The 19035-nt window shown below is 42.7% G+C and overlaps 2 protein-coding genes across 2 annotated transcripts; one reads left to right on the forward strand and one right to left on the reverse strand.

The window, feature by feature from the left end:
* The first annotated feature begins 222 nt into the window (after nt 1-222).
* gle1 (GLE1 RNA export mediator) lies at nt 223-10560 on the forward strand. Its single transcript, XM_056376541.1, has 15 exons — nt 223-433; nt 1724-1966; nt 2519-2677; nt 2805-2953; nt 3041-3101; nt 3255-3512; nt 4421-4643; nt 5225-5337; nt 6135-6347; nt 7188-7378; nt 7465-7594; nt 7989-8093; nt 8645-8727; nt 8842-8905; nt 9504-10560. The coding sequence occupies exons 1-15, from the start codon at nt 329-331 to the stop codon at nt 9570-9572; spliced, it is 2166 nt and encodes a 721-aa protein (XP_056232516.1). The 5' UTR covers nt 223-328; the 3' UTR covers nt 9573-10560.
* A 297-nt stretch (nt 10561-10857) lies between these two features.
* On the reverse strand, nt 10858-17612 carry ptgesl (prostaglandin E synthase 2-like). Its single transcript, XM_056376542.1, has 7 exons — nt 17293-17612; nt 16035-16223; nt 15601-15656; nt 15101-15253; nt 13515-13715; nt 13237-13354; nt 10858-12210 (listed from the first exon to the last, which is right to left on the reverse strand). The coding sequence occupies exons 1-7, from the start codon at nt 17587-17589 to the stop codon at nt 12082-12084; spliced, it is 1143 nt and encodes a 380-aa protein (XP_056232517.1). The 5' UTR covers nt 17590-17612; the 3' UTR covers nt 10858-12081.
* Between the last annotated feature and the right edge of the window lie 1423 nt (nt 17613-19035).

Consider the following 19035-nt stretch of genomic DNA (forward strand, 5'->3'; position numbering starts at 1 on the left):
GACCCAATTAAGAAAAAAGGCCGGCTCAGGGACTGCAATGCCCCCATTTCAGCCACCTATCCAGAAATACTCTCATTAGCAAAATAAATATTGTTATTGGATGGAATACATTTTATTGTATGCAATACTATTTTCTTATGAGACCATTTAACCTAAAACAAAATATAAAATATAAATATAAGGGGGATAGCAAGGCCGGAACCGTGGAGCCGCCATACCGCGTTTCTTGTCGGAGTGCAACTAATGTTGCCTCATCAGGCGGTTCAAAATTTAGCTCAGCGTTATCGTTAGTTAGTAGTTTTTGGGTTTTGTGTACGAGTCTGTCGGGATGCCTGCTGAAACGATGGGTAAAAAATGGGACGTTATAGAGGCTTTAAAAAATTCACCAAAGGGAAAAGTCACTTTCGACCCGCACTGGTCGGACAGGGGCGAGGTGAGTTAACCGCCGGCTAACTCTGATGCTAGCTAGCTAGCTAGCAAGCTAATGGCTAGTTCACGTTAGCCAGGCTAAGCTGCCCCCTTCCCTTTTTACCTAATGTTAGATGACTTAACCACCGTTGATATATTAATTTAAGTGACTGTTTGAACATTTAGCGAAACTATGGCGACCTGTAGTGACAACAGGACCACCACAGTTTGCTAAGTCACCGATACTGAACCAACAAACAGTAGAAGGAAGCACTTAAGTACATTTACTTTAGTACAATGTTGAGTTACTGTCACTTTGATAAAAATATACGAAGAAAAATTATACATCATATACACGAAAAACACCAACAGCCACAAATGAGTCAAGAAAACAACAGTGTGCAGATAATAAACAGTGCACTAGTAGTATACAGATCAGAAATACAGTGTGCAATTTTAATGTTAAGAAAGTGTTCAGTGCAAAATGGCGGCGTATACAGTATAAATATGATATATACAGTGTGTAGTGTGTTCACCTTTCACACAGGTGAGCTGTTGTACAGTGTAATAGTGAGTTACTTTCATTTTCAGTTACTTAGGAGGGAAATATTCTACATTTTACTTCACTATGTTTATATGACAGCTGTAGTTATTGCTTAAATTGCAGACGGAGGTTTTTACCTTTAAACAAAAAGTGATAAACTCATAAAGGGAAACCAGTTGTTGAAGGTTAAACTAGTGGGTCCAAAGTTTTTGGTCTTTCTCAAATTAAAAAAGTGTGTAGCTGTGTATGAAAGACACTCCCCTCTAAACCGCTCAAATAGTCTCATTTCAATAGCTGCTTGAGTCCCAGTATCAAATGTTATTTTTCCCAATGTTTTGCATCGACTTAAATATAATGAAACCCAGAACTGTATGATTGTCAGTGTTATCTTGATCATCATGGTCCATCCAGAAACTCATGGCAAGAATCAGACAAAGGATCCTCACACTGTTCTGATGGCTCCCAGCAATTTTAGTTAATCAGCTTTTCATGTACCTGAATCAGAGATCTTTTTGTTTGAATATATGTGGAAACTAATGCTGATTTTTCAATGAATTTTTCTAACAGTGAATATTTGTCTTGAGCTCATTCATACTTTTGGTGGTGTGTATATCAATATATTTAAGACTCTGTGGTTGAGATGTCTGTGATATATTATTTAACCATTGGAGCTGAGTGTGCTCGTCCTCTCTCTCCTTAAAGAAATACAAGCCCAAAACACTTTCAATGAATGAATTACACTTGAGTTATAATGTGTCTATGTTCTTGCAGCATATTATGGCAGGTTGCAAAGAGGCCATCAGCTTGTCTTCACGCTCTGGCATCATCTTGGAGCGAATCGGCTCCTCGCCCCTGCAGAAGTCCTGCTTTCTGGGCTCCATCTCCGGAGACTCCAGCCCTGGCTTGTCGGAGGAGATCCCCGCCTCCCTTTCCTCCACAGGATCTGTCCTTGACATCAACACTAAGCACATCACACTGTCCGCAGCCCTGTCTTTAAAGGCCGAACGTGAGCAGGTAAGTCTAAGTCTCTCCTCCAGACGTGAATACGTGCTGATTTCCCTGTGTTCTTCTATTCAATTATCAAATTACAGTGTAAAGCTGGCAGGTTAAAGGAAGAGTTCACCCAAATTCACATTAGAACTTGATCTTGTCCAAAAAATTCTCAACAAAATTTTTTAAATTTTATTTAATTTTTTTAAATTTTATTATTATATTATAATTTTTGAGCTTTCAACCACATGTCAATAAGCAACTTTTTGTCCATTTATTTACACTTCAGGTGCTATTGAGTTGTTTGCTGCTAAAGCAGGAGACAAATGAATTGTGAGACGGGATAACACATGATAAAAATAGAAGAAGAAAAAGTTCACGTTCAAATATGTTGAATTCAAATTAAGGCTGTTTGTGTAAAATAAAAACAGACAGACATTTTACTAAATTCGGGTCTGAAAACCTGCAAATCGTCTGTTTCTTGAGGTGAACAAACTTAGTTTTATTCCCTGTGGCTCTGTCTGAACCTTGTCCTGAATTTTCTAACTGTCTTTTGCTCATTTTAACGTGCTGCAGGCTGTTAGTGATGAGGTGAAGGATGAAGATCCTGAGGCAGATGTCAGTGAGGTTTCCAGTCCAGCGTCACCACCTGCCATTTCCCTGCTGTCGCCCAAAGCCATGGAGATGGCCGGCTGCATTCTCAAAGCTGAGGAGAAATGTCGAGAAAAGGCAAAGGTCAGAGACGGTGATTTTATAAGATCAGCTCAACAGCCCTGTGACAAAAAGATGTTGGCTGTATATAATGTTTTTTTTATGTGAAATACATAATCTCACCTGTTGATATCTTAAATCTGACGCTCAGGTGGCGTTCAGACAGCGGCAGGAGATGCAGGAGAAGCAGCTGGCGGCGGTGGCGAGCGCCGAGTCGGAGCAGCTGAAACGCTTCGAGGAGCTCATGGAGCTGAAGCAGAGACAGGAGTGCCAGATCATAAGGGACATGATGGACAGAGAGTAAGGATGCAAAGCTCATGCTGTTTCACGTTTCTCAAATGTCACATGTGACTTTAACGGCGTGGTTTTCCTCTCTCTGTACCTCAGAACCAAAGAGAGCATCGGGCGCCAAGAAAAGCTGAAGGAAGAGCAGCGGCACCGGATGAAGGTACGATCATTGGAGAGGAGACTGGTGTGAACGCCTCCTTAAAAAAACAAATTCAGCTGAAATCGCATCACTTTGAGACACTGGATAAAGATGGCCGCCTTGCAGGTGTTGTACCTTTTATTAATAAATTTTCTTCGTTGTCCTCGGCGTCAGATCCTGAACCTGCGGCTGAGGGAGGCGGAGCAGCAGCGCCTGCGGGAGGCGGAGCTGGAGCGGCAGCGGCAGGCAGAGGGCAGGGAGCGGCTACGTAACCTGAACACCATCCAGGAGGAGATCCTGCAGCTCAACCAGCTGCTGGAGCCGTCCACCCAGACCAACACCCACCTTCCACCGGCCGGCCTCAGCTCCTTCAGCACCCGCGGGAACCAGCTGTGCTCCCAGGTGTCGGAGGTGGTGAGAAAGACGGCAGAGGTCAGTTTAACTCCTGATGGTTGAAGCTCAGGTTTGGATCGTGGCAGCTTCTACACCGACATAACGTGGTTGTGTTAGAAGTTGTCAGATCTGTTTACATTTTCCCCCTCGGTTCAATCATCACAGCAGGAAGATGATCAGACAGGTTGGAATTTAGTTTCCACATCCAAACTTATTTGGAAGAAAAAATAAACAGTAAAATTATCTTGATCTTCTTTTACACAGTTTTATTTTCTCAACTTGGACATATCATATTTATTTTAGGATTCTTTATTGGATTAAAGCAAAGTAGAACCACTTTGCCTGACCTGCTGCCATCAAGACCCGACCTCGGATAAGTGGAACAAAACGGATGGACGGATCATTTGATTGATCTGTTTGTCTATAATGTGTCAGATAATGTGAGAAATGCCCAAAAAATAATTTTTCCAAAGCCAAAGGTGATTTTTCTTAAAATATTTACAGTGAAATTAAAGAGAGAAAAGCAGCAAATCGACACATTTGAGAAGCTGCAACCAGAGGAGGAGAGAAAGGAAGAAAAGACTATTAAAAATTGTTGATTCGATTTCTGAAGATCGAGTAATTGAGTGTTGAATTCTCTGTACTGAATATTTTGTATCATAAACTCTGTTAGACTCTGGTTGAACAAGACGACTGTGATGTCTGAAGTTGATGTCGTGGTGCAGGTGAATAAAAAGCCGACTGGGAGGTGGAGTGAGAATGATGATGGGTGATGGCACGTGTTCAGACGGTCTCTGCAGGAAGACATTTATTGTGTTGCATTCAGTTGTTCACATAAAAAGTGATAGAAAAAGTAAAGTATATAGTAAATTAGACTCAGGTTTCCCGCTTCAGGACGAACCAGACATCCTGTCTGTGTGTAACTGTCTCCGCTGCGTCTTTTCTAGGGAGAGTTCCCCAGCGTGGAGGACATGACTGTGGCCGAGCGAGCCCTCCACGAGATGAGGGCGCTGATCCGGCTGATGCAGGAGGAGGTCGCCAAGGTTCAAGAGAAGAAGAAGAAGGACCAGGAGGAGGAGGAGGTGCGCAGGAAGCAGGCGGAGCTACAGGTGCAGCAGGAGGCGCAGAAGAAGGCGGCGCAGTCGGCCAAAGAGAAGGCGCAGAGGAGAGGTGAGAGAGACCTTCTCCCTGTCTTTGATCTGTAAATCAAAATGTGATTTATGAGGGACAAAAGTCAAGATCATGAAGCTGAAACTGTCGGTTTGGTGGTGAGCGACGGAGCTGGGAGCTTGTTTTCTGACGTGGAAAGGTTTTTCTCGTGCGCTCTGCAGAAACTTCCAGGCTAAAATCTAAAAAGATTCAATTTCATTTACAATGATGTGAAACAGAAAAAGCAGAGCGGACAGTGTTGGTGAGTGAAAGGATTGAGGATGAGGAAACACATTTATTTCCTGTTGCTGGAGGAACAGATCAATCATCCGACAAGAAGAGCAACTGTGACATTTGTTTTTAATTGCGTTTCAAGCTGAGTTGATGCGAAGCATTTAGCGCCAAGTCGCTGCAGGAGGAAAAACCTCTAGGAGAGAAAAAGATTTTCCAAAACACAGTGGAAAATCTTCTCAAATCTGTCGACAACTCTGTAGTTAAATATGTAAAATTGAACAACTGCAAACCCCTGAATCATCACATTACAATAATTAATATTGATATATATTAATCTATTAATATTATTGCGCAACATCTTCCCACAGGGCTGCAGAACAGCGCTGAAGACGGCACGTTGAAGTGGCTGAAGGAGCTGCAGGATTCAGCCGCTCAGTGCGCTCAGTCCTTCGAACAACTCAACTCCCCGAAAGACGCCCAGGTGAGTTCTTCTTCTCTGCATCAATGTTGGTAACGAAGCTGGGAAAAGCCCCAACAGCCTGAGGGACGCACCAGTAATAAAAGGCACAATTGTAGACTAATAATAATAATAATAATATAAGTAAGGTAAAATCATAATGCAAAACAATGTAAATTAAAATCAAAGACAAATGGAAACAAGAAAAAAACAAATACAAACAGTAAAACTACTAATAACGATAATGACAACAGTTTTATGTGACGTAAAAGTAAAACATTTAATTAATTTACATGTATATTAAATACATGTTTGCCTGAATATTATACAATATTTATATTATATATATCGTCTCATATTTGACGACGGTTCTTTCTTTTTGAATGGAGAGAGCACCAGTGTCTTCTACAGAGAGTGGTGCATTGTGGGTTGTTCGTAGGCGTGATGTTGCGAGTGTTTTCAGTCAGTTTTAAAGTGTCGGCCCAGTTTAACCTGCAGACGTTGGTGATGATTGAATTGGAGCTCTCAGCGTCTCCTGGGAGAAAATCTGTCAAACAGAAGAAGAAGAAGAATCGCAGCCGTCACAGAGGATGAGCTCAGACTGAAAGTCTGGGAAACGGGAACTGTCAGAGAAAATGATTGTGACAGGAGAGAGCGTCGGTCACACAAGTGTGGGGTTTTTTGTGTTTGACTGTGCTTCATGTTTCAGTCTCTGAGATCTCAGGGAAGTTTTCCCAACAGTGTCTCCTGTCCTCAAAGTCTGATAACAAGGCGTGACCCATATTCAGGCTTGTTTTGTTTTCTTTCTCGTCTCCACGCAGACGAAGAAGCTGAAGCTGGAGCTGCAGAAAGCCGCCACCATCCCCGTCAGTCAGATCGCCAGCAACTCCGGGTCGCAGCTCCGTGAAATCTTCGACAAGATCGACAAGCTGCTGTCGGGGCGGCCGGTGGTGTCGGGGGGGAAGTCCGTCTCCACCTCCCAGCATCCTCAGGGCCTGGACTTTGTCTGCTACAAACTGGCCGAGAAGTTTGTGGTGAGTTCGCCTCGTGCTGTTTGATGAAGTTGATCTGTCAGAGGAGCTCGTTTAGAAAGGGCAGGATGAAATCATGCTGCAGTGATTGGGAGATAGTGATTTGACAGTAATATTGATAATTATTTGTCATTTATCAAATAAAATGTCAACAGTTCTGTGGTTGCAGCTTCTCAAATATGAGGATCTGCTGCTTTCACCACATTTTCTAACATTGTGAATGAAATACTTGGTGTCACCTTGGACTCTGTATTTGGCATTTTTCACTATTGACTGAGATTATATCCAAACAAAAAAGGAAAAGCATAGATAGATAGGTACTATTATTGATTTGTTATTTAGAGTAGCTGCAGCCATAGAAACATCTTTAAGTCTGAAATTTGATTTGTTGAAACTTATAAATGAAAGATCCACAAGAATCCTGGATTATTGCTGCAAAAATAACATTTATTTTCATTATCAGTGGATCTGACTTCAGGTTTTCTTCATTAATGGTTTATAAATAAAATGTCAAAACAAAATGCCGGTAGCCCAAGATTATACCTTCAAATTGCTGTGTAAAACTGCATCGTAGCTTTACTTGAACGTCCCAGATTTCCTGGAGGCAACTTGTTCCCCTGCAGTCTGAAGAAGTTTATTTCTCCCAGAATCTTTGATCTCTTTAAGTTTCCCAGTGTTGGACTGAAGGTCATGATCAGTACAGAGTTAATGAAATCCTTCACTCCTGCAACGCACAGGATTTTCATATTCTCTGTGTTCGGTTTACAATGAGTACGAACAAACAAACAAACAAAAGCTGTTTACACACAACAAACCAAATCAAAGCTGAACTCCTCTGGACAGAAACAAGGAGAGGAGGAGGTGGCGTCTCACCACGAAGCCGCCTTCCCCATCGCCGTGGTGGCCTCTGGTGTCTGGGAGCTGCACCCTCGGGTGGGAGACCTCATCCTCGCCCACCTGCACAAGAAATGTCCGTACGCGGTCCCGCATTACCCCCCGATGAAGGACGGCACACCCGTGGAGGAATATCAGAGGTGAGCCGCTCAGACGCGTCACTTCATCCTCCTCTTTACTCAGGGTGCAGGTTCACATCGGGTGTTTTCTACCTTCGCTCCCTCAGGATTCTTGGTTACCGCGTCGACGACTCCGGGGTGGAAGGTCAGGACAGTTTCCTGAAGAGGATGTCTGGGATGATCCGTCTGTACGCCGCCATGATCCAGCTGCGGTGGCCGTACGGCTCCAAACAGGGGGTAAAAATAAAACAAACGTGTCACACCTGATGATCGTTCTGAGCTTCCTGTTCGCTCAGAATCAGAAGTGACAGATGTGGAACTGAATTTAAGTCTTTAGAAATATTTAAATGGATCTCAGGTTCACCAGGTTTCCTCTTCAGATCTGGAAACATTAAAGTTTACTTGCGTGTCGTTGTCTTTTAAAGGAGTTCTGTTGAGAAGAATATATCGTGTTTTTATCATTTACATGTTTTGTCTCAACAAACACTCTTTTCATTTTATGCAGAACCTGCATTTTCCTCTTTTATCTTTGTCTTATTCTCATGTTTTAGCCTCTTAAATCACAAAGTGACCTGGTGCATGTTTTCATAGTTTACTGTAATAAACGGTTCTTTGTTCTCCGTGGTTACAGTCGGTTCCTCACGGTCTGAACCACGGCTGGCGCTGGTTGGCTCAGATGCTCAACATGGAGCCGCTGGCCGACATCACGGCGACGCTGCTGTTCGACTTCCTGGAGGTGAGTTTATTTTCACATAAAGTCATTCAGACAGCGCAGGGATGTTGTCTCTCTCCCGCTCTGCTGCGACACAGTTACACTTTTGTTTCAGCTGTTTTGCTTTTTGAAAAAACCTTAATTATTCTTTCTTTCTTTTATGACTTTAAGTCGAATTTCCTTCTGGATGACTCTGGATAAATAACAGCTTATAAAGTGACTCATGAGTTGTTGTTTTTATTTCCACATCATTGTGCTTTAAGAGATTTAATCTTCTGACTTCCTGTCTTTACATTGTCTTTATATCGTCTGATAGTGTGTGTGATTAAAGTTTAGTATTCGATGATTATCTCTGATGAGGTCGGAGCTTGTGTGAGTGTGTTGCTATGATCAGTTCAGGTGGATTAGATTTGGTCTGTATGTTTTCAGAGCCGCTTCTCGGGCTGAATCGTCACGTCACTGTCTGAAGCTCAGACCCTTAAAGCCTCATTAGTGACAGTTAAATCTTATTTTCCTGCTCTGCTCGCTGACGGCAGCTGTGGGTGTAACTGATGTTTGTCTGTTGTCTCCCTCAGGTTTGTGGAAACGCTCTGATGAAACAGTATCAGGGTCAGTTCTGGAAACTCATCCTGCTTCTTAAAGAGGAGTACTTCCCCAGGTAAACACACTCCAAGCCTGATCCTGTAGCGGAGATCATCCTCAGCAGCAGCAGCTGCAGCTGTGTCCAGATGTTTAACTCTAACATGTCACTGCTCGTCTTTGGTGTCTCCAGGATTGAAGCAGTGACCAGCAGTGGACAGATGGGCTCAGTCATCAGACTCAAACAGTTTCTAGAGGTAAGAGACTCACTGTTAATGTGAGCTAATGAGCTAATGCTAATGAACACAACTGTCAGACAGTGATGAGCCAAAACACTGCGACCACAGACAGAGGAAGTGAATAATGTTGATTAACTGAATCTGAATCTGAATTAGATTAGAAGGTAAGTGAACAGTCGGCTCTTGAAGTCCATGTTGGATACGGGAGAAATGTGCAGAGTTAAAGATCTGAAGGACTTTGACAAAGACCAGACGACGGAGTCGGAGCAGATCTGAAACGAGACGGCTCGCCGGCTGCTCCTGGTGAGAACTTACTGACTCTGGTCTGTGGAGGGGGAAAAACCACGACGCGGTTTTTGATGATGTGCTAGAACAAGTCTGATCCACAGCTTCAAGGATCTGTCCCTAAAGTCTTGATGCCAGAAAACACAGGACGCCTTCAGACGTCATGTAGAGTCCACGCCTCAGTGGGTTTTGGCATCAAGTGGAGGAACAGCGTCACATAAAGCAGGAGTGGTCGTAATGTTCTGCCTCAATCGGTGCACGGCAACACGGGGGAAGCTCCTTAGACAGGATGTGTTTGTAACTGTAACTTGTTTCTGTTTCTTGTGAAAAGACGTCACTGCAGAGCCGACAGATCAGTCCGCCCAAAGGTCAGCTCACCTCCATGTTCTGGAGGTCGTGAGGGAGGAGGAGACGCGTTGGACGTTGCTGCAGGACGCCGCGTTCAGGCCTGAAGACGGGAAGAGAGGGATGATGCTGAGGAAGCTCCTCTGAGGCGGGAGGGAGACTCGCTCTGTAGTCAGGAAGCTGCTGGGAAGAAACCCGCTCTGGTTTTATGTCTCTGAGCTGATCGGGCGGCAGCTGATGGATGACGACGCTCAGCTTCATTTTTAGATTCTGAGACATTTATCAGCAGCTTTGGAAAAAGATTTAAACTGCTAACACGATATTTATCTATAGGAAGCACTTCTGGAATAACACCGACAACGACATCCGTCCTCCAAACATCTGTTCAGATGGATTACTGGGTGTCCTTGTCCAGATGTTTCTGTCGTGCACGGATATTTTTCTGCTTCGTAATTCGTGTGTGTGTGCAACGAAAAAGAGCCAAATTTTCTTAAATGAGAACATGCAATAACAATGATGCTGTCGTGGTGAGGTGTCAAGTTTTTCTGAAGTGCCTCCGGTGTTGAAGATCAGATTGTTCACAGCAGTTTTTCAGTTTTACTGTTAGTTTATTGTGTTTCCTGTCGAGAGGGAAAATCTTTTTATTGTCATGAAATTTGGTCTCAACAGGATCATCAGTCGCTGCTCAAATCACAGTTGTGTCGAATGATTTGCTATTTATTTTTGTATGAATCCACCGTGTGGAACAGAGGTTTGTGGTTTGACGAACTGTCGTTTAGTCATCGTGAATGAAGTTACCCCGAAAATTAAAAACACAGGTGGTGACGTTACAAAACTATGAGTTCTTCAGAGTTTTCAGTATTTTTCCTCAAATTGAAGCAGGAACCTGAAGACGAGTCTGAGCTTTAACATGAAATTCATTGTGATTAGTTTTGTTCCGACTAATGTTGAATAAACAGATGGAGTAGATCCCAGGATGATTGTAATCTCTGTAAAAATCCATCAATGAAGCAGATGTCTGAAATAAAACCTCATCAACAGTTTACTGGACGTTTCTGTCATGCTTCGGTTTGTGTATTTTTCTTCTTCACCCTTCGTTCAAAAGGCCGAAAACATCCAATCAGTTCATCCTCGAGTCCTCATGAATGTTTGCGCCAAATCTGAAGAAGCTCCGTCGAAGCGTAACAGATTTCCTGCATAAGATGGACGAACAACGTGCAAAAAATATTGAGGTGTTTACTTTTGCAGCATCCTGATAACTTAAAGATAATTCATCAAATCTGATGGAAAAAGAACTAAATGTAAATCATTTTCTGTTGTGACAATAAAAACACACAACGCCAGGTTTCCTTTTTTTATTTGACCTTTTTACAGCTATGCACATTGAGTCGTTTAATACAATTAATATAGGAATTAATCTGCAGCTGACAGTTTGCATATTAAGTACATTCAAACCGGCAGTTCACCAGTTCCTCTTTCATTTAATTTTCATTTGACTCCTAAAGAGAGAAAGAGCAGCAGCTGATGAGCTTATTGATTCCCCGCTGCCGGACCGATCCTGCATCACTGATCTGAAATAAATACAGAGATAACCTGATCTCCTGGAGGCCACAGCTGCTGATCTCAACAACATGGACCTGAAACAGAACCAGAGTCTGACAGAAGCTTCATATGGATGAGTCTCTCTTCACAACATGTGTTTGAAAGCTAAACTATAATATTTAAAACGGCAAAACTAGGAGCAAAATCTGAAGAAATTCAAACAGTCGTACAGAGAGATTTTGTTTTGTTCCATAGATAATGTGTCGAGGCTCAAACTCTGGCTGGAACCACTCGAATAGACCATGTTTAAGATTTTTTAACAAGAAATAATTCATGAAATACAAGCAGTTCCCAAACATTTTAAACTCCAATCAAGAACTCAAAATGTGTGAAATCATTTTCCAGATCTGCACAGAAACCCTGCGGTATGTCGAACTATTAAAGCTTCAACTAGTGAGATGTTTACTTCCCCGGTAACACAAAATAAATCAAACATATTTGCATGAAATTGCTGCACCAGAGACATGCTGACTTACTCCTTTACTCCTGTGTGAGTATCTGACTTCACTCTGTTGGTTAACTGCCTTAAAGTTGCAGAAAAGACTCAGTATGTTTTTATTGATGTTGCAGTTCCAACACTTCACCAGTAGAGGTCAGTACAAATCACAGACACCCGTAAATGAACCACCACAAAGCAGCCTGGTCATAAAAGGGTGAAATTAAATATGTGACAACTGTTTTCATGTGTTTATCTACGTCAACGTCTGCAGTGAACTCGCTCTGATGAATCAACAGGTTTAAACTTGTGTGTGCGTGTGTGTGTGTGTGTGTGTGTGTGCGTGTGTGCGGAGCAGTAAATCAATCATGGCAGCGGTGACCGCTCTCAAACCGTTTCCACAACAGAAGCAGGACTTCTTGCTTCCCGATGCTGGTCACTATTCTTGCTGGAGGTTTTCTGGTTCCGTCTGTTTGAGGCTGGAGGCGCTCGGTGTTTCTCCGGCCTCCTTCACCCGTTTTCGGCCTCAGTCTCGGCCCTCGTGGTTGAGCGTCGCTCTCTCCATGCGTTTGTACCAGTATTTGACTTTGGTGTTCTCCATCATGTCGTCGAACGCCTGCAGACCCTCCATCACTCTGAGGACGCCGAACACCGCCTGCAGACGGAGGGAAACGTTCAGAGGCTGGATAAACAAGTCGCCGTGTGCAGCACAACATGGATGGATGGGGATAAAAAAAATCTCAGATACCAAATCAAATATATATATTTATTTTGATTTTATTGTGAAATTTTCTGTAAATAGAGATGAGAAGTTTAGAGGGGAAGTCATTATTTTGTGGGCCTCAAAAAGTCAGTTTTTTTTGTGTAACTTATCACATTTCAAAAAGGTTTGAAATCACTGGTTTAATCTTTAGCAATAAATTATATTTTATAAGCTTATTGTTTGATTTTGAATGTAAAATCTTAATCCGAAAAGTGACTAGTAAGTGCAGCTGTAAAATACATGTGGTGGAGTGGAAGGATAAAGTAGCAGAAAATGGAAATACTCAAGTACAAGTACCTTAAAATGGTACTTTACTAAATTGTCAATACATGAGCATATTAACATGCATGTTAATGTATTATTAGCGTGTTATGCTAACATTTAACTTGGTAAATTGTGACATGTAACTACTGTTTCTTCTAAAACCTAATGGTAAACACTAGATTTTAACATGATCACAGAACGTTATGCTAACCTGCTAACAACATGGCTACTACTAAGATGTTAACGTGCATATCATCCATTCGATGTCACAATTAGCATCTAACATCTGGTTTTACAGAGGCCAAATTAGCTTCAGCTGTAAACTCAATGATAAATAGAAAGTACGTTAGCTGGTTTATGCTAACTTGCTAACATGCTACCATGTTGAGATTGAGATGTTTTAGCAAGGTAACATCTGTACTGCTAATAGACTAATAACCAGTAACATACTAACCTTTCTCATGTGTTATTTAAATTGAGCTTTTATATAAAAAGGTATAACTTCATTATTCATTGTTGTTCTGTGTCAAATTTGAATTTCCTCATCTCATCTCATCTCACAGCTGAGACTGTCAGTTTCACAGTGAGTTGAAACAGGTGTTCAGGTTGACAGGAGGTGAAACCTGCAGGAATACAACAGGTGCGTTCCCTCACCAGGTCTGCCAGGTTAGGATGCTCTCCGCCCATGAACTTCCTCTTCTTGCCGATGGCTGCCACCCAGTCGTTGACGGCCTTGTAGAGATCCTGCCTGACGTCGTCCTGCAGGTTGTGTCTGTTGGATCAAAAGGAGAAAAATAAACGACTCTGACGTTCAAACGCCGATTTTAAAAACACAAAAACTACAAGTGCTAACTCCAGGAGCAACGAGCAGATCAATAACGCTTGAACTGAACCGAGGATCACTGGAAGATGTTTGTTCACGTTTCACTCACCGACTCTTCAGCCTCTTGGAGATGAGGAACATGGCCGTAGCGCCGACGTATTTGGCAAAGAAACCCTCAAAGGTACCGAACTTTCCCTCACGCACGATGTAGTCGAAGGAGGCCAGGGCCTCGTTGGTGGTCCGGTACACGTTGGGAGATATAAGGTGCACGAGCCAATCGTCGGCCCACTGGCGCCACTTCATCTCCTCCCTGGAAACAGAGAAGGAAAACATCCAGAATAAAGGTCGACCTGCTGGAGCTTTCAGCCATGTCTCATGACTTTCATTGTGGAGATGCTGTGCATTATGGTCTAGGGAGCTCAGATGTGAGGAGAAGGAGCCTGGTTAGCCACATGGAAACCACCCTGCAGGTGTGTGTGAGCAGCAGGTGTGTGTGAGGAGCAGGTGTGTGTGAGGAGCAGGGGTGTGTGAGGAGCAGGTGTGTGTGAGCAGCAGGTGTGTGTGAGGAGCAGGTGTGTGTGAGCAGCAAGTGTGTGTGAGGAGCAGGGGTGTGTGAGGAGCAGTAGGTGTGTGTGAGGAGCAGGTGTGTGTGTGAGGAGCAGTAGGTGTGTGTGAGGAGCAGGTGTGTGTGTGAGCAGCAGGTGTGTGTGAGGAGCAGGTGTGTGTGAGCAGCTGGTGTGTGTGAGCAGCTGGTGTGTGTGAGGAGCTGGTGTGTGTGAGGAGTAGGTGTGTGTGAGGAGCAGGTGTGTGTGAGCAGCAGGTGTGTGTGAGCAGCAACTGTGTGTGAGGAGCAGGGGTGTGTGAGGAGCAGTAGGTGTGTGTGAGGAGCAGGTGTGTGTGTGAGGAGCAGCTGTGTGCGAGCAGCAGGTGTGTGCGAGCAGCAGGTGTGTGCGAGCAGCAGGTGTGTGAGGAGCAGTGTGTGTGAGCAGGTGTGTGTGAGGAGCAGGGGTGTGTGAGGAGCAGGTGTGTGCGAGCAGCAGGTGTGTGTGAGCAGTAGGTGTGTGTGAGCAGCAGGTGTGTGTGAGCAGCAGGTGTGTGTGAGGAGCAGGTGTGTGCGAGCAGTAGGTGTGTGTGAGGAGCAGGTGTGTGCGAGCAGCAGGTGTGTGTGAGCAGTAGGTGTGTGTGAGCAGCAAGTGTGTGTGAGGAGCAGGGGTGTGAGGAGCAGTAGGTGTGTGTGGAGCAGTAGGTGTGTGTGAGGAGCAGGTGTGTGTGAGGAGCAGGTGTGTGCGAGCAGCAGGTGTGTGTGAGCAGCAGGTGTGTGTGAGCAGGTGTGTGTGAGCAGCAGGTGTGTGTGAGCAGCAGGTGTGTGTGAGGAGCAGAGGTATGTGAGGAGCAGGTGTGTGTGAGGAGCAGGTGTGTGTGAGGAGCAGAGGTATGTGAGCAACAGGTGTGTGTGAGGAGCAGGTGTGTGTGAGCAGTAGGTGTGTGTGAGCAGTAGGTGTGTGTGAGGAGCAGGTGTGTGTGAGCAGCAGGTGTGTGTGAGCAGTAGGTGTGTGTGAGCAGCAGGTGTGTGTGGAGCAGTAGGTGTGTGTGAGCAGTAGGTGTGTGTGAGCAGCAGGTGTGTGTGAGCAGCAGGTGTGTGTGAGCAGGAGGTGTGTGTGAGCAGCAGGTGTGTGTGAGCAGGTGTGGACTTACTTCTGCATCCCCTTCTCGGGGTAAATCACGGCGGTCTCGTCTTCGCTCAGCATCAGCCAGTACTTGTTGGCGTACTCCGTCACCTGCTTCCCGCTGTCGTTCACAGACTTCATCTCCGGGTAACAGCGGACGATGTCAGACACACTTTTCTCCCTGGAAAACAAACGTTCATGTTTAAAGCTTCAGTACAAGCTTCACTCTAATGCTGTTTATCTTTCAATTCTAGCCAATTTTTTTTAAGACTATTTTCTTGATTAATCAATCAACTGATCAATTAATCAACTAATCGTTGCAGCTCTTGTGTTAACGACATCACTGAGACAAGCTGTTACAGTAGAAAAACAATAGAAGCATGTTTCATGTTCTTCCCTCACAATCAACTTCATTTTACTTTAAGGCTTTTAGTGGCAGGATATTTAATGATCTTTATAATAATTATCAAGAGAAAACAAATATTCACGTCTCATCAAACAAACACTTAACAGGAAGCTACAACTCACCTGTTGACTAAAAAAGACCTGAGGGAGCTGATGATGACGGAGGAGTCGTTCAGTTGCTGCAACAGAAGAGAGAAAAATCAAAAAGACGTCAAGGAGGGAAGAATAAAATAATGACATGGCTTCTTTTCTGTTTTGTTCGTTAACGCTGGTTTAGATGTATGAGGTGGTGACAACTTATATATCTGTTATTGATTAATCTATTGATGAGGGCCCTGATTAACTGTGAAATATGATCCAATTTCCCAGAGCTCAAATATTTTATTTTGTCTATTAAAAAGTCGAGTTTACCATCACAAAAGACCAGAAACCAGAAAACATTCACATCTGAGAAACAGAAACGAATTTGTACAAACTTCCTTTAATAAAACGACTTAAAACGATTAAAAAGTTGACAATTATTTTGCTGTAGACGTGCTGAGATCAGACTGTCTTACCACGTCGCTGTCCACCATCAGGATGGGCACCTTCCTGTAGGCCGACCACTTGATCTCCTGCCTCATCACCGGGTTCACCTCCACGACCTCGTACGGCAAGCCGTAGAAGTCCAGGAACGCTCGCACCTTGCTGCAGAACGGGCAGGTCTTGTACTGGTACAGGGTCAACTTCGGACCTCCACCTGGAGCCTGGAACCAGATTCAGAATCAAGTTCACCTTTCACCTTTCAGCTCAATAATGACCTGAACTATGTCGCCATGACAACACTGGAGCGGCTTCAGGACGAGCCTGACTGTCCTTGAGCGGTCGAGCCAAAGCCCAGACTTAAACTTAAACCCCTTTATGGGTCATTGAGTAAAGACTGATGGGCAAATTTAATAATAATAATAAACTTTATTTATAGAGCATTTGAATACAAGAGATGTAGCTCAAAGCTTTACAATAAAAAATGAAATAGTACAATAAAATAAGGGCAAATAGAAGGACAATGAAATTAGACAATAGATGATAAAATATGTAAATAAAAATGTTCTGAGCGTCTCCATCGAAAATAAAGTCTACAACACAAAGTACTGAATACTTTCTGGATCTGCTGTAAAAGGTGAAGTAGATACTTATGGAGTCATAAAGTGCCATAAAAAAGAGAATAAACCTATAGAAGAAAAATTAAAATAAATGTGTAAATAAAGGCAGGAATGAATATAAATAAATAAATAAATAAATAAGTAAATAAAAAATGTGATAATATAAAGAAATATAATAAGAAAAACGCTTTTCCCTATTGCAAAGCACTGTTTTTATTATTTTATTTATTCCTGTTTAAATGTCCACATTTTTTTTTAAATTTCCTTATTTATTTCTGTTTATACTTTCACATTTATTTCCCTGTTCTTTAACAGATGTAATCTGGTTTTTCTGGCTCTCGTTGGACTCCAGAGACTGGATGAAGATTTCAATGTGAAAGAAAATGAAGGAGTCTCAGGTGTTCTGCACATTTTAAATGCTGCAAACTGCCCTCATGCTGGATTCATTCATTCACCTTAGAGACTTTAAAGATTATTATGTGATGTGTTCACTGACCCTTGTAATAACTGTTGTCTCTTAAAAATCAGACAGCAGCAGCAGCAGCTCAAGTTCAGATCAGTGACCCTGTGCACATGTGAACTTAAGAGAACTGCTGTCAATGAGAGAGTGACACTGGAGATCAGTGGGACGCAGCTCACCTGGATGACGTGCAGGTGAACTGAACGGACTCACCTTGGTCTCCTCCTCGGCCAGGTGCTGCTGCACAGAGAACTTCAGGGTCTGATACAGTCCCAGACCTCCACCTAGCAGGAAGGCGCAGCCCAGCGCCCTGCCTCCTCCTCCTCCTGCCCGCAGAGAGGAGAGCAGTTTGGACCGGACCCCGGTGCCGCCGGTACCGTACGCCCTCCTGGACCCATGTGCGCCCACATTCCCCACCAGGTATGAGACGATACCGGGCCGGCGGGCGGCGGGAGACTCCAGAAAAGACCAGCCGACCTTACCCAGTGTTCTGGCGCAGGCGGCTGCCATGTTGGGTTTACATAAAGTCCCACAATGCATCGCGAAGAAGGAGCGTAAAGGGCGCATTTGCCCTGAGTTGAGTCTGTCAGGCTGTGTGACGCCCCCAGCGGCGTGCAAAGGCAAAATCTGGGGAGGGGGCAAGAACTGTAGCATGATGGAACCTATGGAAGTTTATAATCATGTATGGAATAGTGAACGTACAAATTCATCATAAAAACATGCAAAATAGCTACAAAAAGAAGTATTATGACCATAAAAGATGCAAAATGAAGACGATTAAATGCAAAAATGACCCTGAAGAAATTAAATAAAATATAATATAAAAAGAGTAGAAACAGAGTAAGTGGTCACAAAGAAATGTAAATTAACCACAAAAGAACACAAAATGATCCCAAAGTGCCACAAAACAACCACAGAGAGACGAAAATAATGTAAAACAACCGCAAACACAAAACGACCACAACTACAGCATGCATATATATATATATATATATAAATATATATATATATATATATATATCATTGTCTCTGCTCTCTTATGATTATATTCACCTTTTACAGCTAAAAAAAAACATTTTTTCTCAAACATAAATACAAGCCACAGCTTGTTTTTAAATGTATTTGACAAGACTCAGTTTGAAGACACTTTCAATTAAATCAAAGTTTCAGTTCTTTGGTTGAGAATTATATTCGAAAAGACAAATTTGATACTTGTTTGTTTTGTACACAATGTAAAAAAAAAAAAAAAACAGTCAAATGACTGGCAGACAAACACAAACCGTAAAATTTCAGTAAAATATACTAATTCAAATAAAGTGTAAAAACAATAAATTTACGGAAAGTTTCATTAATATTCATACAGAGAAAAACTGTTATTATTCCTAGTTTATTATGATCAAACACCATCAATAAAGTGACGCCCCTAAAGTTTCTGCAGAGAAACTTTTTCCTAATAACAAAATTAAGTGTCAGTCAATTAAATGTTAACACATGCTTGATATTGTAAAAATAAACCTTTCATTTTGGAAGACAAAGTAAGACATGCTGTGTAAACCAGATTAAAATCATCTCAAACTTCAACTTGCAGTATTTGTGTTAACATTTAATCTTTAAGTATGTAAAGTAATGTTAAATACCTGTAGAAGCAAAATCTAAATAGTTCACAAATAGTTCTTCAGAACATAGCAACAATAGGAAAATATAAAGATAGAAATTTGTGTATTTCGATTTATTTGTAGGCTATTTCATTTTTGACCACTTAGGTTAAATATTGTTTTTGTAGGGTATGAATAAAGATTTAATAATGTATGGTAAAGTTTAATTAATACCTATGGGTTTACACAGGCACAGACTATAGACTATTTAAAAACGGACGTCGACTCCGTGTCTGGAAAATGAAGCCAATGCAGAAGTGCCAGAACTTGCTTTCTATCGAACGATTATCAGGTTGCAAAA

Source organism: Seriola aureovittata, chromosome 5 (assembly GCF_021018895.1).
Source record: "Seriola aureovittata isolate HTS-2021-v1 ecotype China chromosome 5, ASM2101889v1, whole genome shotgun sequence".
NCBI classification, from domain to species: Eukaryota; Metazoa; Chordata; class Actinopteri; order Carangiformes; family Carangidae; genus Seriola; species Seriola aureovittata.

Coding starts and splice junctions, on each gene's coding strand:
- gle1 (XM_056376541.1), top strand. CDS start 329: ATGCCTGCTGAAACGATGGGTAAAAAATGGGACGTTATAGAGGCTTTA. Junction 1,967..2,518: donor TAAAGGCCGAACGTGAGCAG/GTAAGTCTAAGT, acceptor AACGTGCTGCAG/GCTGTTAGTGATGAGGTGAA. Junction 7,595..7,988: donor CGTACGGCTCCAAACAGGGG/GTAAAAATAAAA, acceptor CCGTGGTTACAG/TCGGTTCCTCACGGTCTGAA.
- ptgesl (XM_056376542.1), bottom strand. CDS start 17,589: ATGGCAGCCGCCTGCGCCAGAACACTGGGTAAGGTCGGCTGGTCTTTT. Junction 15,657..16,034: donor TGATGGTGGACAGCGACGTG/GTAAGACAGTCT, acceptor CTTCTGTTGCAG/CAACTGAACGACTCCTCCGT. Junction 13,355..13,514: donor TCCAAGAGGCTGAAGAGTCG/GTGAGTGAAACG, acceptor TTGATCCAACAG/ACACAACCTGCAGGACGACG.